The sequence below is a fragment of the Vulpes vulpes genome, chromosome 13 (assembly GCF_048418805.1).
Source record: "Vulpes vulpes isolate BD-2025 chromosome 13, VulVul3, whole genome shotgun sequence".
In the NCBI taxonomy this organism is placed as follows: Eukaryota; Metazoa; Chordata; class Mammalia; order Carnivora; family Canidae; genus Vulpes; species Vulpes vulpes.
The window spans coordinates 102,907,812-102,927,106 of NC_132792.1; the positions used below are offsets into that span (position 1 = coordinate 102,907,812).

At 33.6% G+C, this 19,295-nt stretch overlaps 1 protein-coding gene across 2 annotated transcripts in view; it reads left to right on the plus strand.

Annotated features, from left to right (window-relative positions):
- RNF138 (ring finger protein 138) overlaps window positions 1-17,235 on the plus strand; it is a 31,441-nt gene extending 14,206 nt beyond the window's left edge. For both annotated transcript variants that reach the window (XM_025996928.2, XM_025996929.2), the window contains 4 exons: window positions 10,406-10,462; window positions 11,259-11,367; window positions 12,918-13,025; window positions 14,875-17,235. In XM_025996928.2, coding sequence (XP_025852713.1) covers window positions 10,406-10,462; window positions 11,259-11,367; window positions 12,918-13,025; window positions 14,875-14,943 — 343 coding nt within the window. In that variant the 3' untranslated portion in view covers window positions 14,944-17,235. The remainder of the gene's footprint in view (window positions 1-10,405; window positions 10,463-11,258; window positions 11,368-12,917; window positions 13,026-14,874) is intronic.
- The last annotated feature ends 2,060 nt before the right edge of the window (window positions 17,236-19,295 follow it).

Genomic DNA, 19,295 nt, shown 5'->3' on the forward strand with positions numbered 1-19,295 from the left:
GTATCTATGTGTGTTTAAAGTAAATTGCCAAGTAACAGATCTGTAAGATTTGTCTTCAGGTTTGTTTAACTCCTATAAGATTGCATCTGGGAGAGTATCTTCATGATATACTTAAGCTTATGTTATTTGAAAATAATTCTAAAAAAAAAACTACATTTTGAATAAAAAAAATGTGAGAGTTGAAGGCTGTTTTCTTTTGCAACTGAAATTAACTTGAAAACTAAAGAAAATCCCTTTCAACTAAAATCTTTATTTGCTATCTGAGAAAGAGTTGTTTGAAATTTTAATTCTCATAATAAAATGTCATATAAAAATGAGACTTAGTATATTAAATTCTTAGTTCTATTTTAGTTCCCCTTTTTTTAAGCTAGATTTTGGTTTGATATATTTTATTGTCTCTGATGTTTGTATATTAAACATTTTTATGGAATGTATACTTTACACAGAGTAATGACCAAAATACACATGTATGATTTTTTTAAGTAGTGATAAAACGAGTATCCAGTTACCCACTATAAACCAGATTGAGAAATAGGACATTCTTCAGTGTATTAGAATCTCCTTGTGAGCCCATGTCCTTTTGAACCACATACTCCCAGAGGTAACCACTCTTCTCTTTTAGGTTATCCATTCCCTTACTTTTCTTTGTAATATTACCACCTATGCATGTATCCTAGATGATAAAGTGCTTAGATTTTAAACAATAGCAAGCACACACATATTTGTGTAAGGAAAGGCAGTATTGGCAGTATTATAGAAAGGCTTTCAGGAGAGAGTGTGTTAAGCAGAGTCTTTTAAGATTTTGTTTCAGTGGCATTTCATGTGCTGCTAATTTTCAGTAATGAGCCACTTTTAGGCACTCATACTGTAGGTTCATACTCTATTCCTCATTTGAAACTGTTCTAGTCTTGAGTAATTTTCTGATTGCCTAGTCTGCAAAATTCTTTTAGATTCTCATTTTACTTGACTTAGTGTCATTGGATGAAATGGGTCACTCCTATTTTGTAATTAAAAAAAAAATCTCCTCAGATTTCTTCATCCCTGTGCTTTATTATTATGCTTCTACTGTACTGAAATTACTCAGCAATTTGTTATTGGCCTCGTAGATTATTCTTAAGTGTTAGGTGGTGTTTGTCTTGTTTAACATTGTACCTCTGGTTCTTAGCAAAGTTCCTGGTGTATGTATGATTTGTGCAATCACTGCTTGTTAAAGGACTGGAGTTTCTTCTCAGGAGTCTTGCTGCCTTCTCTCTTACTTCTCAGATCCAGTTTGATTTCTGATAGCAGTATTCCTCATCTATGCTTTTCTTCTAATACTGTTGTCACTTCTCTAGTTCTAGCCTTCATCATCTCTCACTCGAACTATTACAATAGTCTTTTTGTTGGTGGTCCTCCTCTAACCCGTCCTGTTCACTGTTGCCAAAGTGATATTTCACAAGTGCTATTCTGATCTCTTTCATCCTGTCCTTATTCCTTTCTCCTTGTACTTTGTCAGTGAATTAACATCGCCCCATACCAGTGTTTCTTATCCTGGACTCCATGGGCCAGTAAAGACTCTGTGAACTACCTGAACTGCCAAATTTTTCTGGGGAAAGAATGCTGAGATTCTTAAGAGATTCCATGATCTAAAATCCAGCAACTGTTTTATCCAACAAAATTCTCTATTCTAAGGTGCTTTCTGATCTGGCACTTTCCCATGCCTTTTTTAGTCTTTCTTTTTCTTGGCTAACCATCATTGATTGCATCATATGCCTAAACCATATTGAATTATTTGTACTATTTCCTTGAGAAGCAGTATAAGTTAGTGATTTTTAAAAAATGAACTCTTGGAGTCAGACTGCCTGGGTCCCAGGCTCTGTCACTTACTAATTGTATGATTTTGACAAGAAACAACACCTCGTTTTTTTTTTTTTTAATCTGTTTTAAAAAGGAGGATAGGGGATCCCTGGGTGGCGCAGCGGTTTGGCGCCTGCCTTTGGCCCAGGGTGCGATCCTGGAGACCCAGGATCGAATCCCACATCGGGCTCCCGGTGCATGGAGCCTGCTTCTCCCTCTGCCTGTGTCTCTGCCTCTCTCTCTCTCTCTGTGACTATCATAAATAAAAATAATAATAAAAAAAAGAAATTAAAAAGGAGGATAGTAGTGATACTATTAGTACCTCATTGGGTTGGGAGACAATAAATAGGTTAATAAAGATAAAGCATATTGAAGAGTCCCTTGCTTGGAAATGTTAGTTTTTAATTATCACCTTCATCATTCCCTCACCTCCATACTTTTACCGGTAGTAGTACCTTTTCCCACCACCCAACCCATACTTAGCCAGTTGGTGGACTTTTCCTTCTCTTGAAGATTTAGACCAAGTATTACTCAGTAAAATCTTTCCTGACCTCTAGAATTTCTTCCTTTTGGTAGAACTGTTCTTTATTCTCCAACTAGACCCTCTATCACTTTATTATATTTATTTGTTTACTGTCTGTCTTTTTAAAATCTAGAAATCTAGAAAGGGCTTCTTGGTCTTAATTTTAAATCCTATACAAAATTCTAATTGTAATGGAAAAATTGGGTTTATTTATGAATAATTAGTAAGGAAATTGGTGAAGGAAGGAAAATAAGGGTTTTTTTTGTTTGTCTGTTTTTGCTTTTGTTTTTGTTTTTTTAATGGTAGGAAATAGAAGACGTGAAGCCAGAATATATAGTAAAGGTCTTGGGAGGAAAGAGATAGTATGCTCAAATTAAGTAGTTTGAGGAGAATTTAGCCTTTAAAGGGACTATTTTCAAAGAGTAGAGTGTTGGATATACTATGTGAGCAGCTAGAAATCACAAGTAGTGAGTGATGTACTCGGTCTGCTGAAAGCAGGGGAGGGGAAGAAGTAGATACTTTCTTGGAAGAAAGTAAGCTGTATAAAGAGAGCAGTTGGGAGGTATGCAGCCAGCTAAGGCACTTTTGCTGGGAAGGAGTCTGGGAAATAAATATCCTAACTCTCCTCTTGTTTTACCCTTCCAATTGCCAGCTGGGCTGAACCCAACTGGGAAGCAGAGAGGGGAGCCTGTTGATGCAGGTTAGTCTGTCAGTACACAAAGCATGGTGAAAAATGGAGGAGAGAAGATCGGGGGAGGCAAAAGATACCAAATATATAAGGATTTCAGTTAGTAGCCAAATATATTGTAATATCTTATAAACTATGTTTCACAGCTTCCAAGTAGCTAGTACAAAGAATAAAACATCCATTAAGTTATTAACAGTCTGTGATATTGTAAACAAAATAGTTTCTAATGAGAAACATAGGTATTCCTGATACTAAAAGAAATGATACTGAAATGATTTTGCCCATAGCATCCTGAAAAGGAGAAACCATGCAGTTAAACGTCATCTTTCCTGTGGTAAATACAAAATGAGGTACATAGGGCTGTAATTTAAAGGCCTCCTTCACTGTAGCATATGATAAAAACTTTTCTTCTAGAGACTTTTCTCTGATATTTCTGGCTTAATCTAGGTGTGGTGGTAGGATGGAGAGAATCTGTATATTCATGTAGTTTTCCTTGAAGATTATTGCCAGAAGCTAAGCTTTTGATAAACAGCTCAGTTTGGAAAATTTAAGGTCTTACTCTTTGTCAAGTAACTAGAGAACAGATACATTTTATATTGCTGATTAAGAACAGGGCCATATAATTAATAGCTGAGCAGGATTTAGTGGCATTTTATGAATATTCATTGCTTTAATAAAGACATCTCTGTGGCAAAGTCAAAAGACTACCTAAGAGTAGAGCATGTGTTTTCTCAGAATATAGTTTATAGTATTCCCTCATATGTACAAATGGATGATTTAAACTCTGAACTCCATGGCTGTAGAAATTCTTAAAGTGGTATTTACATGTACCTATCTCAGCAGTAAAAAATATTTCAAAATAAATCCATTAGATCATTTGATTAATTCAACGTAGATTTATCGTACTTTTAAATACTGGGCACACTCTACATGTTCTAGAATATAGGGATGAGTAAAACAGATGCAGTCCCCTTTTCTGTATATATAAACAGTTTAACTACCAATTGAGCAGTCCAGGATAAACTAGCTCACTAGTTTCAGTCAAATCATTCAAGGTAGAACTGTTTACTATAAAGTAATAAATGTTAGAGGATATTTAACAAAATTATTGCATTAGTAAGGGGTAGTTTGTCATAATTATATAGCAGGGCTAGTTGTTTAAGGCCATTTCTAGTTCATAACAATAAAATTCTGGTTTTAATCTATAAGACTATGCTTTCTGTTTTCTTTAGCCTCTATAGAAGTGAGGAAGAGGAGGAGAGGGAGGGAAGATGCATATAATCATTAAGATACCAGATATATTTTATTTATCTTCCTTGGAAATTGGTCTGTTTGTAGGCTTTTCCTACTAATTTTGACTCTTTGTAAACATTAATAAGTAGGTATCAGTAGGTTTACATAGTTTAGTCCAAATACAGCTCTTCACAAAGACTAAGAGAATGAAAGTTGCAAGCAGTCTTATGTTGTTCCTAACAAATTTCTCTCCAAGATGTTGAACATTTTAAGTGGCTAAAAAACCTTTTTTTTTTTTTTTGATCAAGTGCAAGAGAGAGCACGCAGGTACAGGGCATGGGCGTGGGGGGTACAGAGTGAGAGAGGGAGAGAGAGAATCTTAAGCAGGCTCCATATCCACATCCAGTGAGGAGCCCATGTGGGGCCTGATCTCATGACCCTGAGATCATGACCTGAGCTGAAATCAAGAGTCAGATGCTTAACCAGTTGAGCCACCTAGATGCCCTGCTAAATAACTGTTAAGGAATCTGGTACAAGTATTAGATAAAATTTTTCTTATTTATAAGCATTCATTATATATTGTGGATGCTAATCCTTTATTCCATGTATTTGTGTGTGTGTGTGTGTGTGTGTGTGTGTGTGTGTGTGTGGTGTGCTTGTGTCTGTATATATATATATATAAAATTCAGAATTAAATGTATGTTTTTGGCCATTTTGTAAAACACATAAACATAGACTTTGAAAAAAAACCAGACTTTGAGATTTGTCTTCATATTTTTACATATTTTTAAAAAACCAGAAATACTTTAGTAGTTTGAAAGCTTTGCTTTAAGAACTATTGCAATTTATAGTGTTTATTTGGCATAGTCCTACATAATTTTAATTCTTTTTTCTTTCTTTTTTTAAAGATTTTATTTATTCATAAGAGACAGAGAGAGGCAGAAACATAGAGTGAGAAGCAGGCTCCCCTGCAAGGAGCCTGATGTGGGACTTGATCCCAGGACCCCAGGATCACAACCTAAGCCAAAGACAGATAGATGCTTAACTACTGAGCCACCCAGGCCCCCCTCTTCCCTTTTTTTTTTTTTTTAAGTTTTATTTATTTAAGTAATCTTTACGCACAACCTGGGACTGAAACTCACAACCCAGAGATCAAGAATTGCACTCTTCGAACTGAGCCAGCCAAAGGCTTCTTTTCTTTCTTTCTTTTTTTTTTTTTTTTAATTTTGGGAAGGGTACTTAACATGAGCTGGCTAGCTAACTTATTTAATAGATTTTTAAGTGTGTCATATAGTATTCTTACTTATAGTATAGGCACAGTGTTGTACAGCAAATCTCTAGAACCTACCTTGCATAAGTGATATTTTATACATGTTGATTAGTAACTCCCCATTTCACCCTCTCCTAGGCTCTGGCAGCTACCATTCTATTCTTTGCTTCTCTCTGAGTTTGACTATTTTGCATACTTCATATAAGTGAAATCATGCAATATTTGTGCTGTGACTGGCTTATTTAACTTAGAACATTCTCAAGGTTCATTCATGTTGTCATTTGCAGGATTCATTCATTTGTAAGATTTCCTTTTAAGGCTGAATGGTAAATATATACCACATTTTCTTTATCCATTCATATCTTTGTATATTTATGCATTCACAAGATTGTTTCTGCCTCTTTTATGAATAGCACCACAGTGAACATGGGAATGCTAATATTTCTTCACAATCCTGATTTCAGTTGTTTTGGATAAATACCCACAGGTAATATTGCTGGATCATATGATAGTTTTGGTTTTTTGGGGGGGGAGGGGGACCCTCCCTACTGTTTTCCACAGTTGGCTGCACCATTTTTGCATTTCCACCACAGTGTACAAAGGTTTTAATTTCTCCATACCCTCACTCACACTTGTTTTATGTTCTTTTGATAGTAGCTATCATAACAGGTATGAGGTGAATATAACTCGTGGTTTTGATTTGCATTTCTCAATTGTTTAATGACCTTGAGCATCTTTCCATATATCTGTTGGCCATTTGTATATCATCTGAGAATTATTTATTCAGGCTTTTAGCCTATTTTATAATTGGGTTGGTAGTTTCTTTGCTGTTAAGTTGTAGGAGTTCCTTAGATATTTTGGAGATTAACCCTTTATCGGAGACATAGTTTACAAATATTTTCTTCCATTCCATAGGTCATCTTTTCACTCTATTGATTGTTTCCTTAGCTATGCAGAAGCTTTTTAATTAAGGTAGTCCTACTTGTCTATTCTGGCTTTTGTTTCCTGATGACAAATGTCTTTGCTCAGTTTTTGGCTAGTTTTGTTGTGGTGTCTTTTGATGTACAAAAGTATGTGTGTGTGTGTGTGTGTGTGTGTGTGTGTATAATTATTTATGATTTTTGCTTTTTGTGTCATGCTTGAGAAATTTTTTCCTATATCAAGGTTTCTTCTTTAACGTTTTAAATCTTTGCTTTTCACATTTATTTTGGATGTGTAATGTGTGGTAGGAAAAATTTTACCCATGTCATTAGTCATTTGTCCCAGTACTATTTGTTGGGTCAGTTTTTTCTCACGGATTTACAATGCCATTTCAGTCCTATACATCTCTTTATTCTGTTCTGTTGGTTCACTTGTTTATTTCTCTGATATCAGGCTATCTTAATTACCATGGCTTTAACAATAAGTCTTAATGTCGGGTAAGAAAAGTTTCCTTTCTTGGTTTACTTATAAACTTGTCTCTGCTGTTCTTGGCCCTTTGATAATTTCATATGAATTTTAGGATCAGACTTTTGAGTCTCCTGAAAATCTCTGAAGAGATTTTGATCAGAAGCATTATAGAGGCTGAATATTGAAATCATCATGTATTTGGAGGGAATTGACATCCTATGATACTGATTATTCCCTCCTAGAAATACAGCCTGTCTCTACCTTTTTTCCCTAAAGACTTCATTTATTCATTTGAGAGAGAGAGAGCACAAGTAGGGAGGGGCAGAGGGAGCGGGGAGAGCCCACCATGGGGCTCCATTTCAGGACCCTGGGATCATGACCTGAGCCAAAGGCAGAGACTTAACTGATTGAGCCACCAAGGTGCCCCATCTCTTTTTTAAAAGAACATTTTTAAAAAATGTACTAAAAGAATTCCATTTAGAGCATGTATGTTTTGTTATATCTTTTCCTAGTAAAACTTTATAGTTTTTGTTGCTATACAAATAGATCTTTTTTCCTGCTTCATAATCTAAGTGGTTATTACTAGTGAGTAGGAATAGTACAGATTTTTACATTAAGGTTGTATTTAGCAACTGTTGACTTACTAGTTCTGATAGCACCAAATAATTTACCTGTAGATTCTTTTAGATTTATTATATGGAAAATTATTTTGTTTTTTTTTAATATAATTTTATCTCTTAGTGCTTCATGTCAATTTATTGCCTAACTAGGATCTCTATTCAATATTATATAGCAAGCACCTTTTTCTTGTTTTTAATTTTAAGTGAGAATGCATCTAAAATTTTACTATTAAGTATTATGTTTACTGTAATTTTCTAACATAGGCATTCTTTATCTGTGTAATGATGTTATCACTCTGAATTTAAGATTTCCCCATTAAATGAGTCTGTTCCAATCAGAATATTTTATGAAATTAAAAAATTATGTATATTAGGCACCATTCCCAGGTATTCTGATAGAGTCTAGGCATTTGTATTTCTAAAAGCATTGTGATCAGGGCTTTTGGTTTTGTTTCCATTACTAAGGAGGTTGAATTTTATTGAATGCTTTTTCTGCATCAAATGAAATTATCTTTTTAAAATTTTAATTGATAATAGGGTGTCAGTTGTTGAACTCATTCATGCTTTTTTGGAATAAATGAGTAGGCTACCAGTAGCCCAGATGTGGTATAGGATGATTAGAATGGGCCGGAATGATGAATTATCATCAGTTCTATTGAATTATCATTAGTTCTATTGGAAAATAGAGGACTTGTAATGAGAGAGGGAAGGGAGAAAGCATTTGAAAAGGGCATTAAATTTGATATGAAAATGTTTTTATTTTTTTTAATTTTATTTATTCATGAGAGAGAGAGAGAGAGAGAGAGAGAGGCAGAAACACAGGTAGAGGGAGAAGCAGGCTCCATGCAGGGAGCCTGACGTGGGACTCGATCCCAGATCTCCAGGATCAGGCCCTGGGCTGAAGGTGGCACTAAACCACTGGGCTACCTGGCCGGCCCTTAAAATGTTTTAAATCACTTTTGTGATTGTATACCCCATCAGTGAAAAAAAATCAAGTATGCATATGTTTATTTAAAAACTGTATGTAGGGCACCAAGGTGTCTCAGTTGGTTAAGCGTCTGACTCTTGGTTTTGGCTTAGGTCATGGTCTCAGCGTTGTGAGATTGAGCCCTGCGTCAGGTTCTGCACTCAGCACGGAGTCTGCTTCTCTCCCTCTGTCTCTCCCTCTGCTCCCTCTCTTTCTCTAAAATAAATAAATCTTAAAAAAATGAAATATTAAAAACTGTTCATGTGTTTTACAGTACTGGTACTTTACCTACATTATACATGTAAAATTTAAGTGAGATAAAGATGAAATGAAATTATTACTTTAAAAATTTTACTTTACCTAATGTTATAAGAAATTTTTGTTAAAGTCGCAGAAATACTTTTACTAAAACCAGTATTGTTGACTATACTTTCTAGATTTTTTTTTTTTTTTTTAAGATTTACTTATTTTAGAGAGTGCTTGCACAGGTGTATGAGTTGGGGAGCTAGAGGGAGAGGGAAAGGTCTCCATTGTTTGAGTTTATTTTAAAAAGGTGTTTATTCTTCACATTGTTAAAATGCCACCTTTACCTGAAGAGGCAGATTAGTATCTGCTGGAAAGATACAGAAAATAGTGGTTTACTAGTCTCCTCTTTGGAAGCGAAAACTAGGAGGCTTGCTTGCTGGCTCAGCGTAGGATAGATGCATGTGGGGAGATAACATGGTTATCTTCATAGAAGGGACTGTCATTGGGAGAGTGCCTACATCAAATAAAGCCTTGTTGCATGTAGTTTTACTATGAAAAATCAAAAAAAGAAAGTTCAAAAAGAAAAGGATATATTAGGCAGCTGATATAGTACTGCTTGTTTTTTTTATAAAAGAAAAAAGAATAAGTTTTCTTGGTTTAAAAACTCTTTTAACTCTGCCATTGAGATATAAGAACAGATACCTATATGATAGTTTTTTGCCTACTGCCTGTCTAATTTCTGTTAATGTGTCTGCTGTTGAAAGATCTTATTTCTATAAAATTGACCACTTTGATGAAATTCTGTAAGGCATAAGTGACAGTCTCCATCTGGGATATATGCACCCTTCCCTCTGAATTTCTCTGAGACTGCATATAACATATGGCTCTGGCATAGGGTCCCATTGAGGATGTCATATTGTTCTGTATATTAAATGTTGGAAAGCCTATTTCCTTTTTGAGAAATATGAACATAATGAACATTTAAATGTTTTCTTAGACCTACTCTACTTTGGAGGCCGCAGCTTTAAACCATATTCTGTGACAAGTCAAAAAGTTCACAAATTCTTGCTTCTATCCCACCCTTCAAAAACCTAGTAAGCTAGGTAGAAGAGTCTCTTTGAAAGTCTGAAGAACGTGGGGAAATACCATGCTAGGGATTTAAGATAATTCTGCAAAATTCTATATTCTCTACCTATTTGTAACTACATCAATTAATTTTAAAGGATGTGAATAAGGATTTAATAAGCAATTTTCTAACCAGAATTTATTTAAAAACTAATTAAGGCCACAATTATTTCATAGTTTAGAACTATTTGAAGTTGCCTTTTTCTTTTTTTTAGAGAGAGGGCATGTATGTGCAGGGGAGGAGCGGAGGGAGAGGGAGAGAGTACCTCAAGCAGGGTCCACACCCAGCATGGGAGCCTACATGGGTCCGTATCTCACAAACCTGAGATGATGACCTGAGCCAAAATCAAGAGTTGGACCCTTAACTGACTGAGCCACCCAGGCATCCTGAAGTTCAGGCTTTTAAAACAAAATCAGACTAGTGATTTTCATTAGTGATTCAACTTAATGAGTCTGTAATGTACTTTATTACTTGAGGTATTAACTTTTCCCCTTCTATGCTTCTTAGTAATAGGAGTGAAACATCTACATCTGATAACACAGAAACTTATCAAGAGAATACAAGGTAAACTTTTGAAAATTCTGCTACTTTAGTAAATATCTGTCACTTTATAATAGATTTTTTTAAATAAAATTTTTTTATTCAATGAAATCATCAGACATAATGCTAGATTAGCAGTTAAGAAATAAATGCCACAGATGCTTTTACAGATCACGTTAAATTAGAATAGTCTAGCTCTCCTTTTTCACTGTGGTCCGGTTTCTTCCATGAATAATTTAGGTAGAGTTGTCCTTTGCTGAAATTCTGAGGTATTAAACTTCAGTGATGCATGATCCTCAAAATGTTTTGAAATGTTGATCATTCTGATGATTGATGCTTTTGTTTTTCACTTTTCCTATGAATTTTGTACGTTAGATTCCTAGACACTGAGATAGACTAAAGATCTGAGTTTGATGGGAGTCTTTTTAAAAGTTTTGAGTTCTTAGATATGGGTTTTCTAAACTGTGACACCACAGGATATTTACAACTTTCAAGGGAGTTACAGTGACATCTGTTGGCCTTATCTGAATGACTAAACTTAACTTTTTAGGATGTAACAGCTAGGTTTGTTTTTGTTTAGGCCAAAGGCACCATAAAAAAAATGTACTGAGATATTTTAAGGGTACTGTAAATTGAGATTGTTTGGAAACATCTGTTGTAGATCATTTACTGAAAATAGTTTTTTCAAAATGAGGGAATCTTTGAATAATCTAATAAGTATAACTTAAAAAAAGGACAATAATTGTCCAAAGAATGGGAAAGCATCATTTTTATGTTTTGATTTCAAAGTAAGTACATTTCATTTAAATTTATTTTATAGTTCTGGGCATCCTACCTTTAAGTGTCCCTTGTGTCAAGAATCAAATTTTACCAGACAACGTTTACTGGATCACTGTAACAGTAATCACCTATTTCAAATAGTTCCTGTGGTAAGTACCCATATTTAAGACAGTCTTCTGCTTAAATATGTCGTTGCATTTATTTCACTTCATGTGTACAAGGAAAAGTAGTTGATTTAAATTTCAATGGGGCATTATCATTTTTGTCAACAAAAAGATAGTTTTTTGTCAACAGAAACATTAATGCCTGTGAAGCAGAATGAGATATTTAAAATTCCAGTAACTCACTTATAAAAAGGGAGATGCTTACTGTAAGGGTAATATAGGAGAACAGCCTGGAGGAAAGTAAAATCGTGAAAGGTGAACTGGGGATTTTCATTTGAGGAGTGGCAGAACCAGACTCTGTTGGAGCTTCTTGATTTCTTAGTCTATAGGATGCAGGCAACTGGATCTGGTCTGATGGCTCTGCTGCAGGTAAATACACTTACAAATAAGAATAAAGTCAGCAGGTATTTTTAATTGTATCCTTGCAGAATCTAGTATATGAATGCATAAAGCATGGAAGGAAAAGAAACATACTTTTTGATGCATACATATCTTTTTGATGCCATTTTGAGGCTGTGTAAGAAAGGGGTGAGATCTTTTTGATGAATGAGGGAGACAGAGTGGAATGCAGGATTCCAGCATTGTGTTAATGGTCCTACAAGCCCTCTTTTGGAACATGAGTCACACAGGTAAGTGATATCAACTGTGAATGGAACAGGAGAAACTGAGCTGGAAGAGAGATTTCTTTTTCAGCTGTACATTTTGATATATAAGTATTTTCTTCAGACATGAGTAGTAGGAAAATTTTATAAATAAAAAGGATTATAGGTATTTCTAAGTGGTTTTATTTGTTTATACTAGAAAAAGTTGTGAAAGAATATGCTTCAGTATCTATTGAGGCTGCCTTAAACTCTTACATAGCACTAAGGGAAACACACCACCTACTTTGCTCATTAGGGGAGGGTCAGTTACTGTTCAGTAAACAAATACAATTGCCAAAGATGTCTCCAGGAAAAAAATCTTACGTTTAAGATATTTCATTTCTTTTATATTACATTGGCAAATTTTTGTTTCTGCATGATTTTCAGCACAGCATGAACTTTGGCTAGAAAGTTGTAAAAGTTCCCAAAATTTTCTTCTAATTTCATTTGAATGTACCATCCATTCACTTTTTAGTGTGTCCTTCATTTGAAACCTTAAGGATATAATTTAAAGTTTACTTCACTTTCATTTTATTTATAAATAAAATTAAGCTAATAATTATAGTTTTGTGGCTCAAATGAGATTACATACTGGTTAATGATAGCTATGATTGGTATTATTAAGCTTGGGTGTGATGTTTCTGTTCAAACAGTTGTGTAGTTGGCAATTTAAGTAACAATATATAAGATCTGTATTTTTATTGTGTTGTGTTAATATAATTTATCTGAGGTAATTTGATTAGGAAATGATTTTATCCTGAAATTTGGATCTTAGAAATGGTTTTCATGTAAATATTTTCAGTAACATAAGCCTGTGTTGTTTTAATACTTTCAATAATTAGTATGTTTGATTATTTTTCATTATTTTTTACTTAAACATTCTGTTTCTCATAGACATGTCCTATTTGTGTGTCTCTTCCTTGGGGAGATCCTAGCCAGATTACTAGAAATTTCGTTAGTCATCTAAATCAAAGACATCAGTTTGATTATGGAGAATTTGTGGTAAGTGAAATTCTTTAAGCTTAAGAAAGTACCCTATAAATATTCAAGTTAAATTAACTTTTTCGATCTAGACTTGAGTTTTGAGACAAGTTGCTGTATCATACTGGATGGTTATAGAGCAAGTTCTGTTGTTTTTACAATAATATAGGTGTTTTTATAATAATAATTTGGCTTGTGAGAAGTGGTGAAAATTGAATTTACTGTTCACCTCCTATACTAGAGGGATAATTAACATAAGAAGAGCAAACCCCTAGATTGACAAAATGATGATTTATATGAAAACTGTCTAGATTTAAGGGATAGTTGTACCAAGTGCTTATAGAAGTAAAATTGGTACAACAGATGAAGGAGAATGTATTTCTCATGTAGTATAAGTTGCTTATTATAACAGAGTTCTCATATCTACATGTGAGACACATTCTTTTTAAAAATGAGGAAACTTAATTATTAAATAAAGCCAAGTTGAGTAGAGTCTGGTCTTAGATGATGGCTTTAACAGGGCATGAGGGAAGTTATATAATATAAAAACAGATCCCTAAATCAAAACATGGGGTTACTTTATACCTCCCAAATGTGTCATGATTTTTTAAAAAAAATTAGATGACTTTTTTTTTTTGAAATTACATTTTATTCAACTTGAATGAATTAAAACCATACCAATTCAGTATTAATCCTGACAAAGAATGGCTGACACTTGTTTTCCAGTTTAGGTAAGCACAGGCAATATGCAATTCTGACAGTGGCATGCACAGAATTTACATTTTTCTCTTTTCTAATTTTCTCCATTGTTAAAATTATATCAGGCTTGATAAATGCTTTTCTATTTTGTGGAATTTACATGTTTATTAGTCATACTGTTTTAAAATAACAACTCAAACGTAAAATTCAAGTGTACTTTTATAATTTTAGCATTTTTATGAAATACTTGTAGATTCTTAAATTCTCACTTTAAGAAAGTTTACTGTGGAGAACTATGATTTGGAAAAACAAAAATATATTTTATGAACCACTTTTGACTTAATTGTCCAGTTCTATTATGCCACAAAAGAGTATGTAATTTTAATTATTTAAGATTAAATAATCTCAAGTGGAAGCCTATTTTAAAGCAAACCCATAGGACATAACTGATAGCAAGTAGAATTAAGTGAAGAATGGGAGTATAACTAAGATTGATGAGCTGTAGTTTTTAGCTTCATGTTATGAATAAGCTGCTATTCAGTTCTCTTCATTCAGTAAATGCTTATTTTCTTTAAAATGAATTTGTTGGGATTCCTGGGTGGCCCAGCAGCTTAGCGCCGCCTTCAGCCCAGGGCATGATCCTGGAGACCCAGAATCGAGTCCTGCATCATCACGGCTCCCTGCGTGGAGCCTGCTTCTCCAGAGGGAAGCTTCTCCCTGTGTCTCTGCCTCTCTCTCTCTCTGTCTCTCTCTCTCTCTCTCTCTCTGTGTCTCTCATGAATAAATAAATAAAATCTTAAAAAAAAAATAAAATGAATTTGTTTTTAGACACTTGGCACTCTTTTCTAGCGATGACAGAATTTATTATCATTTATAATTGTGGGTTACCTTTACCTATACTTTTAATTAATAACCTCATCATAAGGCACTGTAACTCTCAAATTTCATTCTCTGCTGATCCCATTTGAGAATAATTGATAAAAATTATTCTTAATTAATTACAACTGAACTTAATTACTAAAGTTCAAGTATTTAAGTCATATTTTAAAGGATAGTGTATATATTGTAATGTAAATATAAACCATTTCAAGTGTGTGTAATGTATTGGGCAAAGTATTGAGTAGTTGAGTATGTTTTTTTCATATTGACATGTTAATGTTGTTGTTTTTAGAATCTTCAGCTAGATGAGGAAACCCAGTATCAAACTGCTGTTGAAGAATCTTTTCAAGTAAACATCTGAAGGCTATAGACATCTCTGCATCTTTGTACCTGCAAGTGCCATCTTTAAGGGGAAAACTACATGAAGTCACCGTTTCAGTAACTTGATGTGTATATTAATAAAAGTAATTCAGTCTATTGATTTAGGTTTTTAATTAAAAAATAAAGATGGGCTGTCTAAAAGCTTCATCTTATTGATAAGTTAAAAATTGAAAGTTAGGACATATCTTTGAAATTCTGAAAGGATTATATTTCATTAATGTAATGAAAAAAAGGGATTCCCTGTTGTACTTAGCTTTTTTATATTACACATTCTTGAATTTTTCCTTATGTTGCTTTTGAAATTTGGTGCAGTTCTTCCCATTGATGTTCTTGTACACAGGTAACACACAGTAGATGTGATTGATATAAACCTACCAAATCTGAGCCAGTTATCAGAGTTGCAGAATGGAGACTTGAAGTGCTAAATGAAACAATCCAAAGGAAATTTTTTAATACAGATTCTAGCTGAAGAATTCAACTATAAGAAAATTGTATTTATATAATGTTTAGTATTTTTGAAGACTAGTGAGATTTCTTTAATAATTATAACTTTAAAAAATGAAAGTTCATTGTAAAGATACTCCCTTTTTGCTTTAGAAGGAAATACTAAGAAAAAATTTATTTCTTAAGTGGGCGGTTGGTAATTTCAAATCCTGTTTGGCTAATTTGTAAGCCTAAAGTATATTAAGCTGAATTATAGCTCTTTGGCCTCAGAATTTTCAATAGCCAGTATTTCTCTTTAGCTAAGATGAAACTTTTATTAGAAACTTTCAGTTGGTGATATCATAGTCTACATGTATATTTAAATGAGAGGTTTGGCTTCATCTCAGTTTAGAAATTCATCCAAAGCTAAAGATGTATATGTATATATGCATACACTTTTGTATGTGTCTATACACACACACGTATGCATGCAATTTGTCAGGTTATATACAGAATTTTTATTAAAATTTTAAAAATGGACAAGCAATATGGAATTGAAGTATTTATCTGATTTGATTAAAATTTTATATATCACCAAATTTTTAGAAAGTAATAATAAAATGCTAAGTGGTCTAGTTGGCTACTATTACACCTTAAAAGTTGAATTTACACACACACATAATTACCTTGTTTATATGGTGCTCATTTGTTACTCTCAAAGGTAATGCATGACTATGAAGTAATGAGAATGGGTGCTATCAGCCACTCTTTTTCACTACTCCTTAGTCAAAACTGGGTTTGTTCTTAGTATTTATTAATGAAAATCACAAAATAACTTGTACTAGAAGGCTTAAATCACAGAATAAAAGAGGAAGAGTATATTAGCTGACATTCCATACTAATATTCATTGTTTACGCTTTCTTTAAAATAACTAAAAGAACATAAAAGAAAATCTCAAAAGTAGTTTGCTGCTAATATATACATATATTGTACGAAAGGGTATATTTTGGTTTTGTTAAAACCCTTGTTGACTTTTCTACAGTGAACATTTTTTTTAACTTGATTTAATAAAAATGTTAATTTTGGAAGTGGAGTTTTGTAAAAATGTTTTTCAGTCAAACAGTAATAACTATGGGTAGAAATAACAATCACCAAAAAAGCCATACATCTTGATGAACATATGCCTTTGTTCTGTCATTCGAAAGAGTGATGTTTACTATGTGCTTGAACATTTTCTCTGCAGTTACATGAGTGTAATTGTAAGAATAGCTGTTTAATGAACTCTTTTTTAAAAGATTTTTGACCATAGGTTTTTCCAGTTTAAAGCAATAACTTTACTACTTTCTTTCAAAGTGAATACTTCGAGTATATCAAGTTTTAAACCATTCTGAGATTTGAGAGTTTCTTTAAAGCAAAATTGTAGTAGAGATCATCTTGATGAAATTGTGTTTTGAAGTTTGTGGATTAGTTAAATATCAATAATAGTCTTGTGTGTCTTTCCTATAAACGTTTTCATAAGGAAAATATTGACTATTTGCTATTATCTGGGAATTCCTCAGTATGGAAATGTTTGTTTAAAATCTCACCTTTTGTCAGTGGATTAGGAATAGGGACAGGCTTTACAGATTTACAGTTTAAATTCATGAAAAGTGAACTTATTCTTATTTTTAATATGCTTATAGCTGAGTCAGAATAAAGGAGGGAAACTATTGATTTCTGATAACCTAAATTTCACAATACCACTTATAGGAAAGCTATTTCCCTCAGCAAATTACAGTTTATGTTGTTAAACAGAGTCTTATTTGAGATGTATTGCTTTATTTTTCAATTAAAAGTGGTTTTCTCCTACTTGTGTGTCTAATTAAAATTTTGTCTAGAGGCAAACATGATAACATTTAATTCTCATAACTCACCCTGGAAGACATGTAGGAGATAACCCGTTATTTTGCACTTCAAAAAGTAGATAGGGGAAAGCTACCACATGCCGATGCTATATGTTGAATTTAACTTTATAAACCTATTTTATCTTTATTTCAAGTGTTAATCAACTCATAAGGCTATTTTGTCAAGTGTTTATGCAACAAGATTTTCAAGTCCTATTAGCAACGAGGCAGAAAAGTAGTTAAGTGGTTAATAAACACTTTTATATGGAGAAGTTACCCTTAAGTAAGATATCAGAGTTGTAAGAACAACTAAATACAATGTTGCTAAATACAATGTCATATACCTTTTGGGCTGCTTAATAAGTACTAATTATGACCTTCATTGAATCCTGACTTTTATAGAAATCCATTAAGGCTGCTACTCAAAAGAATAAACCTTTTGAGGAGGTGATGACATTTTAGCCTTTGTGACCCAGAAAACATGTAAATACATGTAGAATAAAATTCATGATAGAAATATGAATAAAGTAATCATTCCATGATTCGACTTAGTGTCAATATAATTTTCTGATTATGCAATACAATTTTGAAAAAAATTGTGGAATAGAAAGGAGTTACATTAAGAAATTAAAAGAATATAGGAGCCTCAAGAAAATGAGTATTACCACTTCCATCCCCTCCAAATATGACAGCAATTGTCCAAATCTGGGATTGAGGTGACAGTCACCACACACACATACACACACCCCAAAATAAGAAAGATAATGTGTGTATTCCATTACGAACTTAACTGACAAACTTGCATTAAACTAGACCACAGTTTATTGTGTTTATTTATTTATTTATTTATTTTTAGTTTACTGTATTTAATAGAAGTTCTTGAGAGTGTAATGGTGAAGGATTTACCGTTACAGAATTCAAAATGAGCAGGGCACGAAACTGAATGTGGAGGAGACCTAGTCATCTGAATTACAGCCATTCTATATATATAGAGAGAAGGAACACATGAAATGTGAATGAAGAAATTTCATACTTGTCAACGTGGCAAAATAATGCATGATCGTGTGCACAAAGTGAATGATAGCCCTTAGATCAAGACAAAACATTACTAGAATCCCATAAATACCCTTATTTTGGCTTGCAGTCAAACTCGTCACCACCACTAATTTTTAATACCACAGGTAGTTTTGCCTACTTTTATACTTGATAGAAAAGAAAGCACACAATAAAAATTCTATCTGGCTGTTTTTGCTCAACATTATTATTTTTTAAGATTTTATCTATTCATGAGAGACACAGAGAAAGAGGCAGAGACACAGGCAGAGGGAGAAGCAGGCTCCATGCAGGGAACTCGATGTGGGACTCAATCCCGGGACTCCAGGATCACACCCTGGGCCGAAGGCAGGCGTTAAACCACTCAGCCACTCAGGGATCCCCCTGCTCAACATTATTTTAAGGTATTAATATGCAGGTTTTAATTTATATGTAGGTTTAATTTAATTAATATATAGGTTTTAATATGTGACTTGTCTTTTGTGCAGAACAGAAAAGCTAAAATAAAAAGCCTTTGTGAATGTTAGATCTATTCCAAGTGATTGATGTATGTTGTTGGCACTCGCAGATGCCAGATACAGGTGAAAACTAAGAACTGGCTGGCCGTCCTTACTCAATAACTGGGAAAGATGGATGAAGAGAGTAGCCCCTGACCTTTCTCCTCAGCTGCATGGAGGAGGTTCTTGCCAGGGCATTTTGCAGGCAGCAGATTTTACTAAAAGTAAGGACTCTATTTCCTGGAAATTGAGTCTAATGTTACCAATAGAAACTTAAAGAGGAGTTACACTGAATACAAAAGAAGGAAAACTGAAAATGTTTAAAACAACCAAGCCTATAGTTTCTTGGGTTAGAATGGTTTTGATGATTCTGTGGTTTGGTACTTAACATGGTTTTAGACAAATTACTCAGCCTCTCACCTCTATGATTTGTGAAGACTGAGTAAGCTAATATACAAAGTGCTTGTTACGTTTA